Below are 20,256 nucleotides of genomic sequence, written 5' to 3' on the forward strand. Positions count from 1 at the left end.
TTAGAATTTTATATGTTTCGATGAGATCACCTCTCGTTCTCCTAAACTCTAGTGAATATAGGCCTAGACAACCCAATCTCTCCTCATACGCAGTCCTGCCATCCCAGGAATCAGTCTGGTAAACCTTCGTTGCACTCCCTCCATGGCAAGGACATCCTTCCTCAGATAAGGAGACCAAAACTGCACACAATACTCCAGATGTGGTCTCACCAAGGCCCTGTATAACTGCAGTAAGACATCCCTGCTCCTGTACTCAAATCCTCTTGTAATGAAGGCCAACATACCATTCACCTTCCTAACTGCTTGCTGCACCTGAATGCTCGCTTTCAGCGACTGGTGTACAAGGACACCCAGGTCTCGTTGCACCTTCCCTTTTCCCAATCTATCACCATTCAGATAATAATCTGCCTTTCTGTTTTTGCAACCAAAGTGGATAACCTCACATTTATCCACGTTATACTGCATCTGCCATGTTCTTGCCCACTCACCCAACTTGTCTAAATCACATTGGAGCCTCTTTGCATCCTCCTCACAGCTCACATTCCACCCCAGCTTTGTGTCGTCTGCAAACTTGGAAATGTTACATTTAGTTCCCTCATCCAAATCATTGATATATATTGTGAATAGCTGGGGCCCAAGCACTGATCCCTGCGGTACCCCACTAGTCACTGCCTGCCACCCAGAAAAAGACCTGTTTATTCCTACTCTCTGTTTCCTGTCTATCAACCAATTCTCAATCCATGCCAGTATATTCGCTCCAATCCCATGTGCTTTAATTTTGTACACTAACCTCTTGTGTGGGACCTTATCAAAAGCCTTCTGAAAATCCAAATACACCACATCCACTGGTTCTCCCCTATCTATCCTACTAGTTACATCCTCAAAAAACTCCAGTAGATTTGTTAAGCATGATTTCCCTTTCATAAACCCATGCTGACTTTGTCCAATCCCGTTAATGCCCTCCAAGTGTTCTGTTATCACATCTTTTATAATAGACGCTAGCATTTTCCCCACTACTGATGTTAGGCTAACTGGTCTGTAATTCCCTGTTTTTTCTCCCTCCTTTTTTAAATAGTGGGGTTACATTTGCCACCCTCCAATCTGTAGGAACTGTTCCAGAGTCTATAGAATTTTGGAAGATGATCACCAATGCATCCATTATTTCCAGGACCACTTCCTTTAGTACTCTGGGATGTAGATTATCAGGCCCTGGGGATTTGTCCGCCTTTGGACCCATTAATTTCCCTAGCACTATTTTTTTTACTAATACTGGTTTCCTTCAGTTCCACCCTCTCACTAGACCCTTGGTTCCTGAACATTTCTGGCAGGCTATTTGTGTCCTCCTTTGTGAAGACAGAACCAAAGTATGTGTTTAGTTTTTCTGCCATTTCTTTGTTCCCCATTATAATTTCCCCCATTTCTGACTGTAAGGGACCTACATATGTCTTCACTAATCTTTTTCTCTTGACATATTTATCGAAGCTTTTACAGTCAGTTTTTATATTCCCTGCTAGTTTACTCTCATACTCTATTTTTCCCCTCTTAATCAATCTCTTTGTCCTCCTTTGCTGAATTCTGAACTGCTCCCAATCCTAAGGCTTGCCGCTTTTTCTGGCAATTTTATACGTCTCCTCTTTGTATCTAATACTATCCCTAATTTCTTTTGTAAGCCATGGTTGAGCCACCTTTCCTGTTTTATTTCTGTGCCAGACAGGACTGAATAATTGTTGTAATTCCTGCACACGTTCTTTAAATATTAGCCATTGCCTATCCACCGTCATCCCTTTTAGTAAAGTTCCCCAATCATAGCCAACTCGCACCTCATACTTTCGTAATTTCCTTTATTTAGATTCAGGACCCTCATTTCGGATTCGACTACTTCACTCTCCATCTTAATGAGGAATTCTATCATGTTATGGTCGCTCTTCCCTAAGGGACCCCGCACAACAAGATTGTTAATTAATCCTTTCTCATTGCACAATACCCAGTCTAGGATTGCCTGTTTTCGAGTTGGTTCCTCAACATATTGGTCTAGAAAACCATCACGTACACACTCCAGGAATTCCCCCCCACACAGTATTATTGCTAATTTGGTTTGACCAATCTATATGTAGATTGAAGCCACCCATGATTATAGTTGTACCCTTCTTGCATGCGTCTCTAATTTCCTGTTTAATGCCCTCCTCTACATCTCCACTACGGTTTGTGGGCCTATAAACAACCCCCACCAATATTTTCTGCCCCTTGGTGTTGCTTAGCTCCACCTACAGATTCCGCATCATGATTTTCCGAGCCAATATCCTTCCTCACTATTGCATTGATTTCCTCCTTTACTAACAACTCCACCTCCTTTCCCTTTTTGCCTGTTCCTCCTAAATATTGAATACCCCTGGATCTTCGGTTCCCATCCTTGGTCACCCTGCAGACATGTCTCCGTAATCGCAACTATATCATAATCATTAATATCTATCTGCGCTGTTAATTCATCTACCTTATTGCGAATGCTCCGCGCATAAAGACACAATGCCTTTAGACTTGTCTTTTTAAGATTGCTAGTCATCTTAGTTTTATTTTGCACTATGGCCCGATTTGTTTTAGGCCCTTGTTTTCTCTGCCTTCCACTATTGCTTCTTCCCTTTCTGTCTTTTGTTTCTATCCTTGTTTCCCCCTCCCCTGTCTCCCTGCTCAGGTTCCCATCCCCCTGCCATTGTAGTTTAAACCTTCCCCAACAGCACTAGCAAACACCCCCGCAAAGACATCGGTCCCGGTCCTGCTCAGTTGTAACCCATCCCACCTTCCCCCGAATCGGTCCCAATGTCCCAGGAATCTAAATCCCTCCCTCCTACACCATCCCTGCAGCCACGCATTCATCTGGTCTATTCTCCTGTTCCTATACTCATTAGCACGTGGCACTGGCAGTAATCCTGAGATCACTACCTTTGAGGTCCTGCTTTTTAATTTATCTCCTAACTCCTTAAAATCACCTTGCAGGACCTCATCCCTTTTTTTTACCTATGTCGTTGTTACAGATATGGAACACAACTACTGGCTGTTCACTCTCCCCCTCCAGAATGCCCTGCATCTGCTCCGTGACATCATTGACCCTATCACCAGGGAGGCAACATACCATCCTGGAATCACGTTTGTGGCCGCAGAAACGCCTATCTGTTCCCCTTACAATTGAATCCCCCATCAATATAGCCCTGCCAGTCTTATTCCTCCCTTCCTGTGCAGCAGAGCCACCCGTGATGCCACAAACTTGGCTCTTGCTGCTTTCCCCTGATAAGCCATCTCCCCCAACAGTATCCAAAGCGATACATCTGTTTGAGAGGGAGATGGCCCCAGGGGACTCCTGCTGTACCTGCCTAGTCCTTTTAGTCTGCCTGGCGGTCACCCATTTCCTTTCTGCCTGCGTAATCTTTACCTGTGGTGTGACCACCTCACTGAACGTGCTATCCATGATAATCTCAGCATCACGAATGCTCCACAGTGAATCCATCCGCAGCTCCAGCTCTGAAATTCGGTTAGCCAGTAGCTGCAGCTGGACATACTTCCTGCACAAATGGTCGCCAGGGACACCTGTAGTGTCCATGACTTCCCACATAGTGCCGGAGGAGCATATCACGGGTGCGAGCTCTGCTGCCATGACTTGCCTCAGATTTACACTGCGTTCACCTCTCGGACTGTCTTCCCGCTCTCGAGACTCTCCTTTTACACTGCGCTCACAGCTCGGCTCTCCTTTTACACTGCACTCACCTCTCGGACTCTCCTTTTATTCCGCGCTCACATCTCGGACTCTCCTCTCACTCTCGGGACTCTCCTCTCACTCTCGGGACTCTCCTCTCACTCTCGGGACTCTCCTCTCACTCTCGGGACTCTCCTCTCACTCTCGGGACTCTCCTCTCACTCTCGGGACTCTCCTTTTACACTGCGCTCACCTCTCGGACTCTCCTCTCGCTCTCGGACATCCATGAGCCAGCTGCTTTCTCCCACTATGGCCCTGAAATTTACAGGGACGGGGGGAGGGAGTGGGGGTGATGGTCACAGCGGCTGGGAAATCCAGAAATCCGGGTAATGCGAAGGTCCTGCTAAATTTAACGGCAGGACCTCATTTCAGTTTTTTCTTCTCCGTTTTCCGGCTGGAATCCACACAGATTGTGAGGCTGGCTGGCTGTCGGATGGGAAAGCTTGCGCTGGTAGGCTGTAGCCGAGGAGTGAAAAGGAGGGATGGAAAGATCGTGGGGGGCAGTGGGGGCCACATTGAAGAGATCGCAGGTCGGGCAAGGGGGAGATCTGGGTCGGGGAGGAGATCGCGGGTCGGGGAGGAGATCACGGGGTGGTTGAAGACATCGAGGATCGGGGGAGATTGTGGGGGGGTTGAAGAGATCGTGGGCAGGCGGTGATCGCCGGGGTGGAGGGGGAGGCGTGGTTGAAGACATCACATGTCGGGAGTAGATCGTGGGTCGGGCGGAGATCGTGTGGGGGTTGAAGACATCGTGGATCGAGAGAGATTACGGGGGGGGGGTTGAAGCGATCGCAGGTCAGGGAGGTTGCGGGGTGGGCCGGTTGAGGAGATCACTGGTCGGTGAGAGATCGTGGGTCAAGGGGGATGTGGGGGGCATCGGATCACGGGGGAGGGATTGTTCAATTGCAGGTGGGATTGACTGATCGCGGGGAGGGAAGCAGGTTAGCTTGAGGAGCCAGGGGAAAGCTTACCTGCTCCTCCTGGCCCATAAGCTGAGCTGGAAAGGCACTTACCTTCTGGATCTGGCTGTTCTCCTCTCCCTTCAGCTGCCGGGTTTCCCGAGCCCTGGGAAATCTGGCCCGCAGCCGTTAAATGTAAAAGTCTGTTAAAATTTGAGGCACGCAGCCTCATTAACATTTTGAAATAACTGACCCATCTCTTAAGAGAGCAGGTTAGTCACCCGCCTCCAACCCACCTTCGTTAAAAACGGAAGTGGGCGCGTTTGAGGCAGGTTGGGGTCGGGTTTCAGATTTTTGAAATTTTAATCTATCCTCCCCCCGTCCCTCTGCTGCCAGTCGTGGGGGGTTAAAAGTCCCCCCATGTTGACATCCAGAAAGAGCAGTAGATTAAACAATAGGAGACATTTGCTCTACACAGTCACGGGGGAAGCTACAATGAAAATCACAAATTTAGAGAACAACATTCACTACTGGGGCAACAGTTTTTTTGACCTGGATTTCAAGTTTGGTCTGAGGTTTCATTTTTATGAGGCAAGTTTTTGCAGTGAGCTGAATTGATGGGCATGCATGGTAGATGAGGTCCAGTAAAGCATATGGTGCTTGGATAACTTTTATTGGGAACATGTATTCAGCAATGCTTGTACCGGGACGATATTTAATAAAATTGTTGTTCATTAGACGTTGCCAATTTGTCTTTTTCCCTGCAGCTCGAGTGTAATGTACAACGTTTTAGCCTCAAATTCACCATCATCATCCTCTTCAGGGATGGCCTTACCCTTCTTTTCCATAGTGACTCCTCTTCTGAAGGCAAAATTGTGCAGTATGCAGCATACCACTATCATTTTGGACACCTTTACAGGCCTGTACAATAGCACATTGACAGACCTGTCCAACCAGCAGTATCTTTGCCTCAGTAGGCCTATGCTATGTTCTATCTGTATCGTGTGGAAACACGTGCCTCATTATAATTGACTTCAGCTATGTTCCAGACTGACGTCATGATCCATGGCTCAAGAGTGCATCCATGCTCCTGCAGGAAAGCCTTTGACAAGGTACCACATGGGAGATTACTAGAGAAGATTAAGGGGTATGGAATTAAAGTATATATATAGGGGCCTAGAGGGAGTGGTGATAGCAAAATAGGAGGTAAAGTTAATTCTTAGAAAGACCAAAGGAAGCTGTAAAAGGACATTGATAAGAGGGGAATAGGGTAAAATGGGCTAAAAGTGGCAGATGGAATACAATGTCAGTAAGTGTGAGGTGATGCATTGTGGTATTAAAAAATCGGCAATAATTTTTCTCTGATTGGAAGTAGGCTCAGTGCTGTGGAAGAGCATAAGGATATGGAGGATTCATAAGGTCACAAAAAAAGCTAATGAAATTCTAGGTTTTATCACTAGGTATTGAATATAAAAGCCAAGCGGTAATGATGAGTCTATATAAAATCTCAGTTAGAGTAGTGTATGCAATATTGGGATCCACACTATAGGAAGCATATAATACAGATTCACTGGGATGCTGTTTGGTATGAGGAAATACAAAAAAGACTTGGAAAAATTGGGTCCAATTTCATTAGAACAACACAGGTTATGGGGTGATGTGACAAAAGTATTTAATATTATGAAAGGATGAGACAGGGTAGATAGTAGCAAACTATTTCCAGTAGTTGAGGGGTCCAGAAAGAGGGACCACAGATACAAGATTATTTGTAAGAGATTTAGAACAGAGAGCAAGATAAATTTCTTCTCTCAGATTTGTGAGAATGTGGAATTTACTTCCAGGATTAGAGTTTGAGGCAGAAACTATGTCAACATTCAAGATTAGACTGGATAGGTGGATGAAGGAAAAGGAGATGAAGGGATTTGGGAACAAGGTGGAGAAATGTGATTAGGACTATTTGCATGCATGGAAGGTGAACAACAACACAGATTGTTTGGGTTGAATGGCCTGTTTCTGTGTTATAACTTGTACGTATTTCTATCCATCTTGTCTAGATAAATAATAGACTTTTATAGGATAAATGTGTTGTGGAAGCTACCAGGGTGCTTGGCATCCACTTGCACAATGTGGTGCAGAGGGCCACATACAACCTGTACATTAATTGAATAGAACCCCTTCCTCTACATAAAACTGTTGCATTGGTGGAAGGAGCCTGAATGGCCACATGGGTTGCATCAATGAGGCTCTGCACTCTTAAGAACTCAGTCACCCTCTCCTGCTGCTGGCGGTTATCGGTCGTAAAAATTATTTGTCTTGGCAAACTAGGTATCACTGATCTGCCAAATGTCATCTGAGGCAGTTTGAAAAGAACCAGTTTCACAGAAGCTCAAGATAGTAGTGATACTTACAGCCACGGAAGAGCCATCACAGTCCCAGACAAAGTTTGCAGGTTGGACTGCAGAAGATGGCAAAGTTCTGAGGCTGGTAATGCAAAGAGCAGGTCAGAGGCTGGGTATTCTGCGGTGAGTGACTCACCTCCTGACTCCCCAAAGCCTTTCCACCATCTACAAGGCACAAGTCAGGAGTGTGATGGAATACTCTCCACTTGCCTGGATGAGTGCAGCTCCAACAACACTCAAGAAGCTCGACACCATCCAGGACAAAGCAGCCTGCTTGATTGGCACCCCGTCCACCACCCTAAACATTCACTCCCTTCACCACCGGCGCACTGTGGCTGCAGTGTGCACCATCGACAGGATGCACTGCAGCAACTCGCCAAGGCTTCTTCGACAGCACCTCCCAAACCCGCGACCTCTACCACCTAGGAGGACAAGAGCAAGAGGAACATGGGAACAACACTGCACCTGCACGTTCCCCTCCAAGTCACACACCATCCCAACTTGGAAATATATCGCTGTTCCTTCATCGTCGCTGGGACAAAATCCTGGAACTCCCTACCTAACAGCACTGTGGGAGAACCTTCACCACACGGACTGCAGCGGTTCAAGAAGGTGGCTCACCACCACCTTCTCGAGGGCAATTAGGGATGGGCAATAAATGCTGGCCTTGCCAGCGATGCCCACATCCCATGAACAAATAAAAAATAGTGAAGACAAATCTCCTTGGACAACTCTGGTGGGATCTATAGATTTGCCTCTTTGGGTAAAGGCAGCTTGGCTAGGTGTCCAAGATGGTTTGGCAGACTGAAGAGTTCAGTTGCATGAATTCAACACAGTAACATTTGTCTTCTCCTTTACAGTTATTCAGGATCATTGTGAAGAATATTGAAAAAAGTATTGCTCCTGGAGTACAAATTTCAGCAATTATAGAATATTCTACAGAAAAAAGAGAGGATGCCACAGATGCATGCACTATAACCGTAGATAAAGATGTTATTAACATCCCAATGTTTGCGTAAGTATTATGCAATAATTCATTTCATTCACGCAGAAATAGCATACCACTGAGCAGACTTGACAATTTATAATAACTAGGGATAGGATTATTAAGATCTTTAGTGGTATCTGTTCTTTGAGGTTCAGAAGAGATGTCATCAATAAAATGTCATACCCAATTTGTCCATTTCATGGGAAATTAAGAGTGTCGACACAAAAAAATGAAGTCCAGAAGTTCGTATTTCATATATCATAGTAGGTGCAGCACAGGAGGAGGCCATTCGGCCTATCGTGCCTGTGCCGTCTCTGAAAGAGCTATTCAATTAGTCCCATTCCCCTGCTCTTTCCCCATAACCCTGTAATTTTTTCCTCTTCAAGTAATTACCCAATTCCCTTTTGAAAGTTACGATTGAATCTGTTCCACCACCCTTTCAGGAAGTGCATCCGGATCATTACAATTCGCTGCCTAAAAAATGTTTCCTCACGTCGTCTCTGGCTCTTTTGCCGATCACTTTAAATCTGTGTCCCCTGGCTACCAACCCCTCAGCCACTGGAAACAGTTTCTCCTTATTTACCCTATCAAAACCGTTCATGATTTTGAACACATCTATCAAGTCTTCTCTTAACCTTCTCTGTTCTAAGGAGAACAGCCCCAGCTTTTCCAATCTCTCCACATAACTGAAGTCCCTCATCCCTGGTACCATTCTAGTAAATCTCTTCTGCACCCTTTCTAAGGCCTTGATATCCTTCCTAAAGGGTGGTGCCCAGAATTGAACACAATACTCCTGCTGCGGCCTAACCAGTGTTTTATAAAGGTTTACCATAACTTCCTTGCTGATGTACTCTCTGCCTCTATTAATAAAACCAAGGATCCTATATGCTTTTTTAACTGTCTTCTCAACTAGCCCTGCCACCTTTAAAGATCTGTGCATCCCCATGTCTCTCTGTTCCTGCCCCTTTTTATAATTGTACCATTTAGTTTATATTGCCTCTCCTCATTCTTCCTACCAAAATGTATCACTTTACATTTCTTTGCTTTAAATTTCATCTGCCCTGTGTCTGCCCATTTCACCAGTCTATGTCCTCCTGAAGTCTGTTACTATCCTCCACATCATTTACTACATTTCCGAGTTTTGTGTCACCTGCAAACTGTGAAGTTATATCCTGTCCGCCCAAGTCCAGGTCACTTATGTATATCAAAAAGAGCAGGGATTTGTCCTACATTGGAATTTTTGTTAGCTTTCTGCTGGAAGCGCAGGATCCCTGAATTTACCACAGATTTATTGATAATGATATGCATCATAAGTAAACAATGAATGGTATTGAATTGGCAGATGAAGAAGTAGAAAGGGACCTGGAATAAATATAGACATCAATGGAAAGGAGATCGGTAGGGGTGCGTAACAGATGGCCAATTTGTTACCACCAGTTTTCCACCCCCCACCAAAGTTGGTAATTACCTCAATATGCTGGGGTCTCTGGAATGGGCTTGAACTTCAACCTTCTGAGTTAAAGACAAGAGTGCTACCACTGAGCCAAAGTTGACTGCCTTCTACCCTATGATTTCTCTCATCTGGGATGCTGTTTCCTCCCTGCCTCACTCCCAACCTATCTGGTTTAAGTGATTTTCTACAGCTGCCTTAATGTTCTTTACAAGTCTCTGTCCCTACTTGGTTTAGGTGTGGCCCCTTTCTTCTGTACGACTTTTTTTTTATTTTGGAAGAATTCCCAGTTATTTATGAAGGTAGCATGTTGTTCTCACCATCCTGCCTATGGACACAAAAAATCTTGTCAAATAGATTTACTCTAGATGCAGGATTTTAAAATAGAATATTCTGACATTTAATAGATCCGTGCTAAAGTTATAATGTGAATTTTACTGAAAATATTTTCTCCCAAAATCAAATTAATTACCTTATGTATACAGTTGTACCCTGTTGAAAAGAACAACACAAATGTTGTTAATGTTTAGTTTTTCCTTTATTAGATTCACACAGCAATCTTGGCCAGGGATGTTTTTGCAGCTTATGTTAGCACTGTATGTTAGCAATGTTCTGTCACAAGCCAATAGGAGGTGTTCTTGTGGAGGACTGAGAGGTCCTACCAGATGGAGCACTTCACCATAATAGAGTACTTCATCTAGATGCCTGGCTATTGATGTGAGGCTTTAAGGCTGAATCAGAGTGATGCCACTTTGTGTAGCTTGGTGTGAATAGAATAAGCCTGCTTCAGCTATTTTCGACCATTTTTTTGGATTCATTAGATTAGTGATATTAGAATTTATTGGCTGAATTTTCTTTTGTCTTGTGTAGGTTTTGCTCCGCTTGTGATCTTAGTATTGATCCTGGAGTTGATTTTGGCACTGTGGTAGCCAACAGCAAAGTTCTTTCCAAGGAAATAAGCGTTGCAAATGATGGATCTCTCCCAGGTAAGTGTTCTTTAACAGCAACTTGTGAAAAACAAAACTCTCAAATATTGGTGTTTCTTTATAGTATTTTTCCATTCTAAATTTGAAAGTGAATTTTACTAGTTGAAAAAACTAGATCACCATAATATTATCACAACAAACGCCATGACCAGTTTTACTAAGTGTTAAAATAAATCGGGAATAATGAGTGGGTGAGAATGAAAATAAAAAAATTAACTCATAAAGGATTCAGATAATGTCATAAACTGTAAGAGTGAAACATACAGCCCAAGATAAAATTATTTTCATTGAACGCACTTCCACCCAATTTTTAAGATGTATGTGTGGGATATATGACTCATAACAGAACTAAATTTGTAGCTAGGTTATGGGAACTTGATCTCTCGTGGATTCCTGGGAAAATAAACTACTTAATACATTATAATTGAAAAAACTGATGTAAATGTTATTTAAAAAATTCTAAAAGAGGGATCAGGCATGGCGGAGCAGGCTCGAGGGGCCGAATGGCCTACTCCTACTCCTATATCTTATGATCTCTTGGCTCTTATGGAATGCAAGGTAGGATGAGATCACTTAAGTAGCACAGTGACTGTACCATCAACATTTCATCTTAATATAACTTCAAAAATCGTTCTGTGTTGGCTAGAAATACATAAAACAGTAATCATAGCAGGATTACTACTGGTCTGTGCTGAAATGTGCTTTTAATTTTAGGGTTATTGTGATGATCACATTGAAGTTCAAATCAAGGGAAATGTAGGTAGAGAGAAACCTTCCCATTTAAAGCTATTCTAGGTAATAAATACATTTTTACTTGCACAAATTGAAAAACTTCAGGCAAATTGGATGGCGCATGGTGTGGACATTTCAGCACAGACCAGTAGTAGTCCTGCTATGATTACTGTTTTATGTATTTCTAGCCAACACAGAACGATTTTTTGAAGTTATATTAAGATTAAATGTTGATGGTACAGTCACTGTGCTACTTAAGTGATCTCATCCTACCTTGCATTCCATAAGAGCCAAAAGACCATAAGATATAGGAGCAGGAGTAGGCCATTCGGCCCCTCGAGCCTGATCCGCCATTTAATGAGATCATGGCTGATCTGATTTTTACCTCAACTCCACTTTCCCGCCTTTTCCCCATATCCTTTGACTCCCTTGCTGATCAAAAATTTGTCTAACTTGGCCTTGAATGTATTCAATGACTCAGCCTCCACAGCTTTTTGAAGTAAAGAATTCCAAAGATTCACGACCCTCTGGGAGAAGAAGTTCCTCCTCATTTCTCCTTAAACGGGCAACCCCTTATTCTGAGACTATGCCCCCTCGTTTTAGATTCCCCCATGAGGGGTAACATCCTCTCAGCATCTACCCTATCAAGTCCCCTTAAAATCTTGTATGTTTCAATAAGATCTCCTCTCATTCTTCTAAACTCCAATGAGTATAGAACCAACCTGTTCAATCTTTCCTCATAAGACAACCCTTTCATACCCGGAATCAACCTAGTGAACCTTCTCTGAACTGCCTCCAATGCAAGTATGTCCTTCCTTAAATAAGGGCACCAGAACTGCACGCAGTACTCCAGGTGTGGTCTCACCAGCACCCTGTACAGTTGTAGCATGACTTCTCTGCTTTTATACTCCATCCCCCTAAAAATAAAGGCCAATATTCCGATTGCCTTCCGGATTACCTGCTGCACCTGTACGTTAACTTTTTGTGTTTTATGTACGAGGACGCCCAGATCCCTCTGTACCGCAGCATTTTGTAGTATTTCTCCATTCAAATAATATTTTGCTTTTTTATTTTTCCTCCCAAAGTGGATGACTTCACATTATATTCTGCCAAATTTTTGCCCATTCGCTTAATCTGTCAATATCCTTTTGCAGACACTTTGTGTCCTCATCGCAACTTGCTTTTCCGCCTGTCTTTGTACCATCAGCAAATTTGGCCACAAGACACTCTGTTCCTTCATCCAAGTCATTGATATATATTGTAAATAGTTGAGGCCCCAGCACTGAGCCCTGCGGCACCCCACTAGTTACAGATTGCCATTTTGAAAATGACCCTTTTATCCCGACTCTTTGTTTTCTGTTAGTTAGCCAATCCTCTATCCATGCCAGTATATTACCCCCAACACCATGAGCTCTTATCTTGTGCAGTAATCTTTTATATGGCACCTTACCGAATGCCTTTTGGAAATCCAAATATACTGCATCCATTGGTTCCCCTTTATCCACCCTGTCTGTTACTTCCTCAAAGAACTCTAATAAATTTGTCACGCAAGCACTCTCCGCTCTTCTAACACTGAGCTTCTTGTTCACTCTACTCCACCATTGGTGGCTGCTCATTCAAGCGCTATGCTTCTGCCTTCCAGAGCCTCCTTCCCAGTTTCACCCACTATGACGCCTTTTCTACTTTGAAAAACCTCAAACCTTCTCTTTGATTGTGCCTCAGGTCCTTCACCTTTTTCCCTTTGCATCCCTGATTTGGCATCCATTCTTTTGCTCGCCTTAATGTAGCAGACTTTTGAGTCATCTTCTTACACTTGAGGACCTCTATAGAAATGCAATTTGCTGTTGTTGGTGGTACGATTCCTCAAAAGCAATGTTTTTTAAAAAAATACAAAATGCGAATGCTAGGGATAATGGCCACAAGTCTTACCGATATAAATCTACACTTGTGTGGTTGTGCTTTTGGGTTGTGTAAAATAAAGCTGTATAATGTGGAACAGATTTAGTGGTGGTGAATGCCAGCAGTGCAGGTGTTGATTGGGAGAAAGTACTGTACATTATTGAGTGCACGAGCCTTGGGCCTGCTGATTGCTCGAAGTGCAGAGCACTCTACAACATTGTGAGCCAACCACAGTGAAGCAGAGGCACAGGACATGTGCTTCCCTCATTAGGCATGTCAAATTTATGTAAATCATCTACTCCACTATAATGCATTTTCTGCTGCATTTCAGCACTGGCTGTAAATCTCAGTCAGTCATTTTAGGACTTCTAGCCTTAAAGGAAAGTGTTAAATTTTGCCATGGCAAACCTATTTTGGCTGCTTATAGTACTTATTTTGTAGACATTTGGGCACTTTTTTTTCCATTTGCAGTTGGAACTTTATCTGCTATCTTTGGATATTTTGCCCAGTGGTGTTTAATGTAGCAGTGCCACAATTATGACTAGTGGTGCCCATCCCCCACCAGGTCTTGGCAGAGTCCCCCTCCTCTGAGCTAATATTGCCCCCCAGCACACCAGTGTCTATAGAACTAAATTGACATATATTTAACCATATACTTAAGACAATCATTATGCTAAGCTTTTATATTATTAAAAGTAGCAAAAACTTTTAAATAGCAGTTTCTTTCTCAGTGTACTTGTCAATGCAAAACTGGATATAATCTCATCATTTGTGATTGATTCTAAAATATCACTTTCACAGGATGGAATAAAAAGATTTGATAGCCATGTATCTGACATGGTGGACCTTAGCTTGTTCTTTATAGCGACACAGCTGATGGTACATTCTATAATAACACTTGTTACTGCAATCGAACGTAAAATCCAAAACAGAACTAATAAGTTCAGAAATCCTGAGAGTTGACTGACAAGCCTAAGTGGTTTAATAAACCTTTAATCAACCCATCTTGAGAATGAAACATCAATTTCTATTATTTCAGTACCATCTTCATGCTCATGGTGTGTTTTGATGTCTTGATGGTAAGATCTTCAATATATGTACTTTCGAGAGCTATAACATACACATCTTTGAAGGTGCATAGGTCCTTAGCAATCAGAGAAGAGTTGAGATTGTAATAGTCACACAGCTGGTGGACACGTCAGACTATTTTAGACAACACCATTTTTCTCATACATTCAATCAATGCAAATATGTTCCTATACCTTAAGGTTTCCTCTTCTCCAAATCTGCTTGATCAATTTTATTCATATATGACTGAGCTGCCAGACTGTATTTTGAGAAAATTCAGGATAATTGTGGTAACTTGCTGTTTAATTTTTGATTTCTTCTAAAAGCTATCATTTATGTGTTCAAATATTGGCAACAATCAATTAATACAGACAAAAGTTCCCTGTGTTATTTTATCAAAGGTATTGTTCCATCCAATGTCAATTCTCTGAGAACTGATCCACTGAATTCTTACGATTTCACATCCAGCATGAGACCTTAAATGTTTGTACCTTTCAGTACCCCTAGCCATATCTGAATCACATTCATATCCTTGTGATGGCCAAACTGAAGCTTCAGTCAGCAAAACAAACATCATACATGGTTTACAAAAAAGGATGTTCTTACTTTTCCTATATACTAAGCAGCTTCTTTGAATCTGATTTCCAAGCGGAAGGGTCTTATTAAACCAATTCCTGCTACCAGGTCTACACTTCAAAGCTTCTCTCATTCAAGTCGCTTGTCTTGAATTTTCAGGACTAGGTTGCTCTCTCCAAGGATCAGCTTCTTGTCCATGTAGTTAGAAGGGTCATCTGTTGTCTTCACAGGAAACCTAAAAAAAAGATTTACTTATTCAAAAAATAAATAACTTTCACATTCTAAAATTTGCTTTGAACTGAAACTCAATTTTTTATTTTCGATATGCACAAGTTGGACTCTATTAGCGATAGTGATTTGATTGAAATGACAGACATACTTTTGTGTCCAAAAACTAAAAATTAGTTAGGGGAATGTCGCCATACTTGGGGCACAAATTTTAAAGTTAAGCAAAAGCATACAAAAAAGCACACATTAGACTTGGCTAGTTAGTTGACTTTATGTTCTCGGGTTGGTGTACGTCGTCCATTTGTGAATCATTGCTGTCTGCTTCCTCATCAACCAGAATTGGTTCCTCGTTGTTGGATCCACTTATGGATATCTTCCTGAGGCTGACAAGAAACGCTGCTTCCGTGGCTACAGCTGGAATGTTGTTGCGGTTTATTGTTCAATAATATTGGTAGAGCTCGAAGTAGTGTTAAAAGGACTCGGTCTGTTAAAACTTTGGCTATCGCTAGGTAAATCAAATAGTAAAACTGACAATAGTAAAACAGTTTGTGAGTTTGTTGAATATGGATGCTTGTACGTTTTCCACGGACCATCATCCAAAAGGTTAGAATGATTATCACGAACAAGCGAATTCCATTTGTATTTAAAGACACCTAGCACTTAAACTTGAATAATTTGTTTTTGCCTTGAACTGACCATGCTTACTTTACAACACTTTTGAGGCTTGCACACCAGCATGAAATTAAACCTTAAGTCATGCAAAGCCCGGGAGGCTTTCTGTGTGACTGTTTTAGCTCCAATCGGGACCCACCGCAAGCGGCGATTGCATCATACGAGTCCCTGCAATAATTGAGTTAGGTTCCATTACTGAGCATGTCTCACATTTACTAAAATACCTTAAAAACTCTTTATGCTGCGGTCGTGTAACAAAAGGAGATATTGTCGCTGAATAATTGATGAACACACACTTCTGTGCGGTATATTTTAAAACAGTGGTCTGCACACAAATTTACATTGCATTCAGGGCAGTTTATGCACGTTTGTTTGCGCTGCCTAAGCCTACATTCTGAGCATACAGTGCCGTTGATACAAAGAAATATCAGTCAGTATGTCTCTTACAGCCTGTGAATTGACAGTCCTGCTTAGCATATGCATTTCCAGCAGGAAATTAACGAGCTGCATTCAGGAATTAAACAATGCAATTGGCGATAGGCTTTACAGCAGCTGACTGATTTCCCCCGAAAGGGAGCTTGATTCTTCAGGATTGTCGTGTGTTATGTCCGTTTAACATTTAGTTCCTGTGTATGGCTGCTTCCGCAGTTTATTCTGGAACATTCTTCTCTGGATATATTAACCAGTAAACCAAGAGGAGACCCTGGAGTTTAATTGCTTTAGTATGAACGATATTCAGGTACAATACATATCGTGCAAAAAGGGGGTTGCTGATAATTCAGCGGTATGGAATCATGCACAGGGGCATTTCCCATATGGCCAGTCTGCCCCTGTTGTAAATGTTGTAAATAAAATGAAAAAAAAATGCTCCCCCCACCCCACAAGAACTCATAGAAGAGTTGTTCTTCCTCCCCCCCCCCCCCCCCCGCCCCCTTGTCGGCATCACTGATTCTGACTATGGGCAAGCTGCTGGAGCGATCACTGTATTTGCTGATTCTGGAGCATGAAGGGGAGTACCAGAGAAGCATGAGAGGGAGGTGCGTAATCTGGCCCTTGCACCTGTTGTCCAGACTCTGAATTACATTGGAATGAAAAGGAACTACTGATAACAAAAAGTAGTGAGCTGAAGGTTCATAATGGAGATTTGGAAACTGACTTATCAAAATCTCGCCGTTCCTTTATATATCTAATGGGATTTTTGAATATGGGTTCAGACATACTTTAAAAAATGTTCTTCCTGCTCAATTCTGTATGAGTTTCTCAGAAGATGCTTTTAACAAAGCCTTAATGAAGACTGATAGGTGAAGAAAACATTAATTTAAATTAGTGCATAGTAAATATAAAACATGTATTACAAAGAATCTTTTTATTCAAAGGGTGATAAATATTTGGAATAATCAGTCAAGCAAGGCAGTAGATTCAAGGAAAATATACTCCACTCTTAATTCAAATTTGCATAATTTAAATTATCTGATAATTCGGATTTGCTTTTCACAATAAATTCTCACTTTGTGTTAATTACATTGCTTATTTCAAATCACTGCATAATTAAATTTTTTAGCACAAAAACAACTTTGCATTATCAGTAGACTAAAGTATAACTCTATGACTCTATTGGAATATGGGATTAGAGTAGACAGGGCTGATGGCCGGCACGGACACGATGGGCCGAAGGGCCTCTATCCGTGCTGTATAACTCTATGACTCTAAAATGTAGTTGGATGTTATGCAGGGACCATTAGGGTAGTACGGGAGGACCTGATGGGCTGAATGGCCTTTTTGCATTTTTGATTGTTCATAAGGTTCTCACATTCATCTATCAACATTCTTGGCCTCACTATCTTCTCTGGTAATAGAATTCCCACACCTTCATTGCTAAAGCAGTCTCCAAGAATCTGTCTTCCATTTCATTCAAAAAGTTCTGTTCACCTCAGCAGCTCTTAATTCTTTAGAAAGCTCAAGTTTATCCAAGACTTGATTAATGCTCCCATATGCGGGGAGGTTCTGCTATCATCTCTCTTATACTCCTGGACAAAATATATAAGATAAAACATGGGGTCTGATAGATGATGCCTAAATCACCTAGTCAGCAATCTTTGTCTGTGGCCATAGAAAATAGGAGCAGGAGTAGGCCATTCGGCCCTTCGAGCCTGCTCTGCCATTCAATATGATCATGGCTGATCCACTATCTCAATACCATATTCCTGCTCTCTCCCCATACTCCTTGATGCCTTCTGTGTCTAGAAATCTATCTATCTTCTTCTTAAATATATTCAGTGACTTGGCCTCCACAGCCTTCTGTGTAGAGAATTCCACAGGTTCACCACCCTCTGAAGAAATTTCTCCTCATCTCAGTCCTAATGTACTACCCCGTATCCTGAGACTGTGACCCCTCGTTCTCGACTCGCCAGCCAGGGGAAACATCCTCTCTGCATCCAGTCTGTCTAGCCCTGTCAGAATTTTATACGTTTCAATGAGATACCCTCTCATTCTTCTAAACTCAAGTGAATACAGGCTGTGTCGACCCAATCTCTTCTCATACGACAGTCCTGCCATCCCAGGAATCAGTCTGGTGAACCTTCGCTGCACTCCCTCTATGGCAAGTATATCCTTTCTTAGGCAGGGAGACCAAAACTGCACACAACACTGCAGGTGTGATCTCACCAAGGCCCTGTATAACTGCAGTAAGACATCCTTGCTCTTGTACTCAGTGCAATGAAGGCCAACATGCCATTTGCCTTCCTAAGATGCCATTTGCCTTCCTCAGATGCCATTTGACTTCCTAAGATACCATTTGACTTCCTAACATACCATTTGCCTTCCTAACATACCATTTGCCTTCCAATTTTTCATCTTTCTTTACAGTATTTTATTGATACTACTATGGACAGTGTTTTTTTGAACTTTCCGTTCTTGTCACTTATAACCTTCAAAATGCCATCTCACGTGTTCTTTTCCCATCCTATATTCCAACTGTGTTGAAATTAAAACTCATATCTGACTGTTAGTCATTCTTTCCCAATAGAGGAGCTATTATGCTACTGGGTTATACCATCGGCCACCAAATAGTGGGAAGGAGATAGAAGAGCAAAATTGCAGGCAAATTCCAGAAAGATGCAAGAACTATAGAGTAGTGATAATGAGGGGTTTCAGTTGTCCCAATGTAGACTGGTATAGTAACAGCGTAAAGGACAAAGAAAGGGAGGAATTCCTGAAATGAGTACAAGAGAACATTATTGATCAGTGTATTTCCAGCCAGGAAGGAAGCAGTGCTGGGGAATGAAGTGGGGTAAGTGGAGCATGTTTCAGTGGGGGAGTATTTAGTGAACAGTGATCATGGTATCATCAGGTTTAGAATAGTTATTGGAAAGGACAAGAAACAATCAAGTGTAAAAATACTTCATTGGAGGAGGGCTAACTTCAGTGAGTTAAAAAGGGATCTTGCCCAGATGGATTGGAATCAAAAATTGATAGGCAAAACAATGGGAGGCCTTCAAGGAGGAGATGGTTCAGGTATAGAATAGACATATTCCTACGAGGGGGAAAGGAAGGGCATCCAAAGCTAGAGCAGCCTGGATGACTACAGATATAGAGATTAAAATGAAACAGAAAAAGGCTTATGACAAATGTAAGGTTCATAATACAGTAGAGAACCAAGCTGCATATAGAAAGTACAGAGGAGATCTCAGAAAGGAAATAAGAGGGATAAAGAGAGAGTGTGGGATTAGATCAGCGGCTAATATAAAAGGGAACCCAAAAATCTTTTATAAACATATAAATAGTAAAAGGGTAGTCTAAGGAAGGGTGGAGTCGATTTGGAACAAAAAAAATGAGATCTTCTTGTGGAGGCAAAGGGTATGGCTAAGGTACTAAATGAATACTTCGCATCGGTCTTCACTAAAGAAGAGGATGTTGCCAATGCAGCAGTAAAGGAGGAAGTAGTAGTGATATTGAATAGGATAAAAATAGATAAAGAGGAGGTACTTAAAAGATTGGTAGCACTCAAAGTAGAAAAGTCACCCAGTCCAGATCAGATGCATCCTAGGTTACCGAGAGAAGTAAGGGTGGAAATTGCGGAGGCTCTGGCCACAATCTTCCAATCCTCCTTTGATATGGGGGTGGTGCCAGAGGACAAAAGGATTGAAAATGTTACACCCCTGTTCAAAAAAGGGGAGAGGGATAAACCGGACAATTACAGGCCAGTTAGCCTAATGTCGGTGATGGGGAAACTTTGAGACAATAATCCGGCACAAAATTAATTGGCACTTGGAAAAGTATGGGCTGATAAATGAAAGTCAGCATGGATTTGTTAAAGGAAAATCGTGTTTGACGAACTTGATTGAGTTCTTCGATGAAGTAACGGAGAGGGTTGAGGAAGGTAGTGCAGGTTGATGTGTATATGGACTTTCAAAAGGCATTTGATAAAGTAACACATAATAGACTTGTTAGCAAAATTAAAGCCATGGGATTAAAGGAACAGTGGCAGCATGGATACAAAATTGGCTAAGGGACAGAAAGCAGAGAGTCGTGATTTTTCAGACTGGAGGGAAGTATACAGTGGTGTTCCTCAGGGGTCCATATTAGGACCACTGCTCTTTTTGATATATATTAATG

General features: G+C 42.2%; 1 protein-coding gene across 1 annotated transcript in view; it reads left to right on the forward strand.

Annotated features, from left to right (window-relative positions):
- LOC137327209 (cilia- and flagella-associated protein 47-like) overlaps positions 1-20,256 on the forward strand; it is a 602,936-nt gene that overhangs the window by 7,048 nt on the left and 575,632 nt on the right. Inside the window, exons 2-3 of the mRNA XM_067992778.1 lie at positions 7,904-8,058; positions 10,352-10,467. Coding sequence (XP_067848879.1) covers positions 7,904-8,058; positions 10,352-10,467 — 271 coding nt within the window. The remainder of the gene's footprint in view (positions 1-7,903; positions 8,059-10,351; positions 10,468-20,256) is intronic.

Source organism: Heptranchias perlo, chromosome 11 (assembly GCF_035084215.1).
Source record: "Heptranchias perlo isolate sHepPer1 chromosome 11, sHepPer1.hap1, whole genome shotgun sequence".
In the NCBI taxonomy this organism is placed as follows: domain Eukaryota; kingdom Metazoa; phylum Chordata; class Chondrichthyes; order Hexanchiformes; family Hexanchidae; genus Heptranchias; species Heptranchias perlo.